We start from the raw sequence: 7,489 nt of genomic DNA on the forward strand, positions 1-7,489 counted from the left end.
ATTGTATACTGCTTGCAATTGAAGAAGAGTCTACCAAAATCTATCAATGTTAGTGGACGACTACACTTTCTCCAATTGATGTAAAATGTTCCATTGTTGCCTAAGCCTAGCCTTATATTGTGGCAGTAGAAAATTCTTTTTGATCAACCTCTTGAAAGATTTCCAAGTTTGGGGTTTGTGACATTTATTCTTGGCGTCATTACACCATGAAGCAACACTCTCCACTATTAGTAGTGCACTTGATTTTATCTCATTTGAATAATTCCTCCCCTAAACAATAGTCACCAAGCTGGCTAAGCTAAGAAATTATAATGCGTGCACCTTTCTTTCCATTATAATTTTGAAAAGTAAAAGCTTTACAGCTAATCTTACTACCCTTCCTAGAATCCTAAGCATATAAAGTAGGTGCAATAGTCCTACGAAATCTTAAGTCTTTAAAGTTTGATGAGTCTAGACTAGATGTGCCTCTAGTTATCTTTCTTTGGGATAATGTATCTTCTAACTCCCTCCTCAACTCCCTCTTAAAGTAGCTATTTGATTGTGTAAAACGTTAAGTCGCTCTTGAATAGACAGAAGTTGTGGATTATTCCCCATGATAGAGAAAGTTTAGGGAAAAATAGAAGATAAATGATAAATTTTACAAAAAGAGAGATAAAGCAAATAAAAGGCTTATCTTTCACTTGAATGATGGAAGAAAGATAAGTTGCCCCACCTTGAGTTGATTTTCTTGCTGCAAGAAAAGTTGAGTTCCACTCTTTGTTCGTAGAGTGTCAATAACTCTAAGTAATATAATCAAAGTGGTAGAAAAGCCAACAAAATTTTTAAGGCAATTGCAACAAAAGGAAGAAATCAATCTTCATTAAAAGCCGAGATGATTTGATCGCTTTTCAGAGATGTTTTCCTTTATTTGCAGGCACCGAGACTACGCAGAAATTGTGTGCAAGAACACCCTCTTGTAGTTGGCTCCCAATTGTGAAAAGGACACAGGTGTTGGGCCCTAAGAGAATGTAATAATGTTCTTTTTAAAGCCTTGGAAGTATAAGGACTAATGAAATAGCTTAATCCTCAAATTCATGATTAAGAAAACATAAGCATGATGAGAAAAAATCGTGAAAGCGGCACATCTTGCTTAGGAGATTGATGCTTGATCTCTACAAGCAGGCTGGTCATGTTTTTACATATTTGGGATCGCTATAAACACCATGTGATAAGATCTTGAAGAGATGCCATTAGCAAATTTCGTTATGGAGAATGTAGGTGCTATTTGGAGAGAGGGTTCCCCCTTTTCTTTAAGCATTTCAAGTACACAAAGCCTTTGTATTAAGGTTTCATTCACCTAGTTTGTCTAAAGGTCCTTGCCTTTGCTTCCTTCATTGTCCAAGGGAGCCTTTGAACTTTAGCTTCCTATTTGCCAACTTTTGAATTTTCTCCTTGATTTTAATACCTTGGCTCTAATACCACTGACATGATCTTGGTACAAGAAGAAATCTCTCACCACTCACTTACCTTTCAAACTAGAATTGAACAATTATGTTGCGTTGGACTTATAGAATTCTAGTTCCTTCAAAGTTCGCATGTATGTTGCATTGATAAGTTCGCATTTAGAGGGACTTCAAAAACCATACAATGAGTCTACCCAATCTGCCTATCTCATATTCCATTCAACAACCTAGAACTTGACGTATAAGACCTTCTTAGTCAAGACAAAATATTCCAATCCTTGCCAACACACATCTCACATTGCCAAGGTCTCATAACAACTCTGGGATATCCAACACCTGTCCTAGAAATGACACATTTAAGAACCCATCAACCAATCGAACGAAGACAGAGAGAGGCCAAGTAACACCAGTGGTGACCATATGGCTTTTCTCTCTTGTTTTCTACTAGTATTAGATCTTACTCTCAAGTAGCATGTGTCTCTACATGAAACAAGTCAATGTGCCATGAAATAAAAATACTATCTTGAAGCAAATGTACATGAAACAAGTCAATGTGCGATGAAATAAAAATACTATCTTGAAGCAAATGCGAGCATGGATTTGCTCGTGGAGGTCTGAGGTAGCATGTGATGTATGCATCTCTACATGAAACAAGTCAATGTACATGCCCATGAAATAATCATCTCTTTGAAGCATATGCGGCTAAAAGATTCTTGGGATGCTTGGATGGGTGTTGGAAAACTAATTAAATTATATGATTATTTATTATAACCCTCCACTCTGATGAGCGATGGCGAGACTGTGAGATGTCCCTTAGGGGCTTTTCTTCTGCAGAGGGAAAGCATTAGAAGAAGGGTTAAAAAAGGAAGGTGGGTTTATAAAGAGAGCCCCAAAAAGCAAGGTGGCCTTCTCCTGCAGAATATGCCTGGAATGCTGCAAGGCATCCTTCCACTGTCAAATGATAAGATATTCCCCCCCCCCCCCCCCCCCCCCCCCCCTTCCTATTTGTTGTTTTTCCCGAAGCCTCTATCTTGTTGGGTCCTCTCTCTCTCTCTCTCTCTCTCTCTCTCTCTCATCATTTGCGTCCCTGCTTGTTTAGCTTGCTGGATTCTGCCCTTCCCTTTGCTATCTGCATCTAATCCCTGCTTGTCTTGCTTTTGAGCTCTTTACGCAGCTCAGCCTTCGTCTTTCTCAGCCTCTCCACAGACATCAGGGTTTCTCTGCAGCTTGGATTCAAATCGGGTTTTCTCATCAGCTGGGTTTGACTTGCAATTGCACTAAATTAGGGTTTTGTTATCAGTTTCTGGGGTTCGGGGATCTATTCGGGTTTTCTCAGCAACCGGGGATCGGGTCAGAGCACCAGAGGACTTAAATTAGGCTTGCGGTGAGCAGCAGGTTGTTCTTGTTGCAAAAGCTACAGGAATTCATTTAACAGCATGCCAAAGCAGTAAAGACTGTTCACTCAAGAGGTTTGTGTGCAGCTCACTGTTTCTACTTTCCATGGCTTTTCTTTACCCACAAGCAGCATCCTCTCCATCCCCTTTAGTGGCTCTCTCCGGCCGTCTTCAACAGCTGCCTACCTCTTCATACAATCTGTCGTATACTGCGTTGGCCCGTGATGATCGTCCAGAAGAGCTCCTGCGGCCTGCTGCTTTGCAGATTCCACCATGGAAAAATGTGCAGTTGGGTGCTTCTGCTTCCTATGCAGAGAGGTTTTCTGTAGGCGACTCATTCTCTTGGGTTGGCAAGGAGAAGTTGCATCTGCAGAGGAAGAGGGGATGGACAGTTGCCGAAGTTTTCACCACATCCACAGCTGTTACTGAAGTCTTCGAACCATCGTTGCCTGACAATGTAGCCCACAAGCCGCGCAGGATTGCCCTTTTTGTGGAGCCTTCTCCATTTGCGTAAGTTTCCCAATGTTCGCTCCCACTGTACAAGGATCTTGTTCACCAATGGACGCCCTTGACCTTGCACTGGTTAACTGATGCCCTTGCATTGGTTAAATATTGCCCTTGCACTGGTTGACTGATGAGTTTGGGGCAGCTTGTGGTGAACCATTATCAAAGCTAATGAAACTGTAGTCAGGTTTCCAGTGTGTGATGTCCTGACTGATGACAATCCCTCAAGGCTTTGTATGATTGTTGCTCTGTTTATTGGCTGCCCTAGGACATGTGTCCATCGAGTTTTGGCCAACCATCTTGGGATGCATCTGGTGCAAAAGCATTAGAAGTATCATTTGGTGTAATGTAATGTTCTGGCATAATAACATGTGCACGTGCACATACTGTCTGCATCAATTGTCGTTGGGAAGTGGTGTGATATGACCTTGCTTCATCCTTGACACAAATGCTAACCTTAGTTGTTTTCTTGCAGCTACATTTCAGGGTACAAAAACCGGTTCCAAAATTTTATTAAGTATCTGAAGGAGATGGGAGATGAGGTAAGAGAAGCTTGTAGTAGGGCCAATTATATGTTTTGCAAATTTGGGTGTGATTTTTCTTAAGGTTTGTCAGGGTTTTCAGGTAATTGTTGTCACTACGCATGTAGGGGCACCGGATCACTACCATGGTGCAAAGGTCGTTGCCTCATGGAGGTAAAAGCTACTGCCTATTTCACTCCTCTTTCTGTGTGTGTAAATACATTAATACTTGGCTTCTTTTGCAGCTTTCCTTGCCCGTGGTATAAAGTCGTCCCTCTTTCATTGGCTTTAAGCCCTCGAATTGTAATGGAAGTAGCAAAGTTTAAGCCTGACATAATACATGCTTCATCTCCCGGCGTCATGGTGAGTTTTGTGCACATCCATGGAAGCAATGTGCTATTGGTCTCGCAATCCTATCATATGATAGAAAATGTCCACATTGAATACGTGCACATATATGTCCAATATTTTCACATCCAATACATGCACGTATATGTCTAGGTTGTTGGGGCTCTCATTATCGCGAAACTTCTACGAGTGCCATTGGTGCTATCATACCATACACATGTTCCCCTGTAAGTACATGGTTCTTTAAGTTTCATCCTCCTTGTATAGCAAGGGCCTTCATGTCGTCTATTTCTGTGACTGCTGTAATTGCTTGGACGGATTCAAGCTTTACATCATACTGGTTCTTGTGGGTAGGTACATCCCGAAGTATACTTTCAGCTGGTTGGTAAAGCCAATGTGGTTGATTATAAGTACGTTACCCTCTTCCTATATTGATTTTGCACACTGCATGGCATTTTTCAACATATACGAGCTTCCAATGATGTTCTTTGTTGGGGATGGGGGAGTAGCGGGGCGGTAGAGTGTTGGAGCTCTTGCTTAATTGCTGGGTACAATCCCCAGTGGGTTCTCCCCGGCCCCTCCCATCCCCTAAGGGTGCGATCAAGTAACAATCCTCATATTAAAAAAATTATTTGCTTGGGGGTCATGAAGCTTCATCCCTTCAACTTCATGCTATTTTCCTCACATGCTGAATTCAGTAATGGTAGATAAGCTTTCAATGTTATGCCTTTATATGCAGAGATCTTGCACAGAGCTGCTGATCTTACTCTTGTCACATCAAGTGTTGTTGGGAGGGAGCTTCAAGCTGCAGGAGCTGCGGCGGGTAGGTTCAAATAGACCCTTATAATTGTAGCCTCACTTCAGGGCTGTTTGCAAGTTTTACAAGCAACCTAAGCAACTAGGAGTTTCTTTCAGCTTGCAAGATCCGACTATGGCGCAAAGGTGTTGATTCAGAGAGTTTTCATCCACGGTTCAAGTCTTCCCAGATGAGGGCTCGTCTATGGTACGTGTGACCATGCTGTGTCAATTGCCGTGGCTCATTTGCATGTATAAAATCTAATGCATTCCCCTAATGCTTTTCAGCAATGGTGAAACTGGCAGACCGCTCATAGTACACGTGGGACGCCTAGGTGCAGAGAAGAACCTTGATTTTCTGAAAAAGTGAATTCCTCTATCATTCAAACTTTTTTAGCTGCGGTGTCATGTTAATCTGGAGTTACGCATTGAGGGTTTTGAGACTAAGTTACATTACTTGTGTTTGCAGAGTGATGGAAAAGATGCCCGATGTCCGGCTAGCCTTTGTCGGTGATGGCCCTTACAGGTAAGAATGTGTGCTTCTGTTTGTAGCCGTCTCCTTTCTGTAATGTGAATCTGCACCTAAGGAAACACCTGAGACTTGAAAGCGTGTTCCTTGCCTTTTTTGGTGTTGGGAGCAGGCAAGATCTAGAGAACATGTTTGAAGGGATGCCTGTTGTATTTACTGGCATGCTTCATGGAGAGGAGCTTTCACAAGCATACGCAAGTGGGGATATTTTCATCACTCCATCCGAATCTGAAACTCTTGGTCTGGTTGTACTGGAGGCAATGGCGTCTGGAGTACCCATTGTAGCAGCAAGAGCGGGGGGTATTCCCGACATAATTCCATCTAATCAAGAAGGCGAAACGGGTTTTCTCTACACACCAGGTGACATCGAGGATTGTGTGAGCAAGTTGAGTGCCATAGTGGCGTCTCAGGAACTTCGAGAGCTAATAGGAGCGGCTGGTCGTGCTGAGGTTGAGAAGCATGATTGGCGAGCTGCCACAAGACATGTGAGAAATGAGGAGTACAATGCTGCAATCTGGTTTTGGCAGAAACGGCGGCACCAACTTTCTCGGTGGTTTGCGTGGTTTTTTAGGCGGACTCCTGTCAGCAGGCGGCTGGAGTCTGCAACCTAATTGTTTGTATGTGCATATCATTGAGTTGCTCTAGCATTGGCTGAAATATCTACACGTCAGTGTTGTGTTGTGGTGGTCTTTAGTGCTCTACGGTCAGCATTCTTAGGCTCCACTCTTAATTTATTCGGTTGTATAAATGCCTTAGAAGTTATCATTCACTATAGTCATTGCACCCTAGTAAAGATAGCTAGAGTCATTCATTATCCTATTTTAAGTAAATGACCACAATTGTCTCTGCTGCACCACAGACTTGTGATCATGATTATCTTTGTTGTACCACAGCCTCGATGCAGCTACAGCAGAGATGTGGTTGTCATCCCTCCATGTTATGTTATAGATACTCCTAGCCTTGGGGGTTTAATAGACAAGTCCGTTGATAATTCTCATGAGCCTCTCAAAGAACATCATCACCACCTTTGCAAGGCTTCTCTCGTCCACGTTATGCATCCATGCATGCTTTTGTATGTAAAAGAAGCTTGTTGGAAGCTGTTAAAAAAACATTTTCTCAAACTTTTCTTTAGAAAAGAGATGAATCAAGTTATAAGTTCTCAATGTATATACATTTCTACCTTGACCGGTGTTAACATTGATACATGTGACTTTCCTTTTTTGAATGATAACATGCTCATGACAAGCTGCATTCAAATGAGAAGATATGCCACTTTAGTGGCTACTTAGTAGCCTAGGGCTACAATATGCAGGGCAATTCTCTCGACCAAAAATATGTTGACGATAAACCTTTAGAATTGCCTTTGACCAAGGTCACACCCCCCCTGCTTCCCTGAAAAACAGTTCCTCAATTTGAATGTGAGGAATGCAAGAATTACTGATGATCCTGCTTGCTTGTTGAGTTAAGGATCTTAAAAGTTTGTGGTAACATGGCAGTAATCCACATCATCATCGTCATCTAACTCAATTCTTACCTGCATCCCATGAAGCATGAACATGAATCCTTCACAGTTAGCTTTACAAGGGACAGTCTCTCTATCCGTTGGAAATTTAATTTTTGGATATTGTTCAAAAATGGCTCTATCCTCAAATGTGACCTTGCGAGTGGGAGGTGAAGTGGGAGGTGAGGACGATGACAATTGTATTGGAACTGTTGCATGGGCTACCAAAGAAACTTGAGTAGTCATGTAGGCATTGCACTCCATTGATAAGTTGTTGCTCAAGTGCAACTCTGTGTCTACTCTTAGCTGCACCTTGCTCAAATAATATTTAGCCTTGTAGATTCTACAAAGAGAGAGAGAGAGAGAGAGAGAGCATTTGGAGCTTCGCACTCACACAAAATAGAAAACAAATTGTTACTTCAATATTTTTTATTACTAGTGAGAAATAATGCATT

The 7,489-nt window shown here is 42.0% G+C and overlaps 1 protein-coding gene across 1 annotated transcript; it reads left to right on the forward strand.

Moving 5' to 3' along the window:
• Positions 1 to 2,136: 2,136 nt before the first annotated feature.
• LOC147614205 (sulfoquinovosyl transferase SQD2-like) lies at positions 2,137 to 6,692 on the forward strand. Its single transcript, XM_086780743.1, has 11 exons — positions 2,137 to 3,346; positions 3,816 to 3,882; positions 3,965 to 4,035; positions 4,107 to 4,224; positions 4,363 to 4,436; positions 4,564 to 4,619; positions 4,949 to 5,032; positions 5,125 to 5,212; positions 5,293 to 5,370; positions 5,474 to 5,530; positions 5,646 to 6,692. The coding sequence occupies exons 1-11, from the start codon at positions 2,943 to 2,945 to the stop codon at positions 6,142 to 6,144; spliced, it is 1,596 nt and encodes a 531-aa protein (XP_086636869.1). The 5' UTR covers positions 2,137 to 2,942; the 3' UTR covers positions 6,145 to 6,692.
• Positions 6,693 to 7,489: the final 797 nt, after the last annotated feature.

This window comes from Cibotium barometz, chromosome 42 (genome assembly GCF_041138505.1).
Source record: "Cibotium barometz isolate CiBa-2024 chromosome 42, ASM4113850v1, whole genome shotgun sequence".
Classification (NCBI taxonomy): Eukaryota; Viridiplantae; Streptophyta; class Polypodiopsida; order Cyatheales; family Cibotiaceae; genus Cibotium; species Cibotium barometz.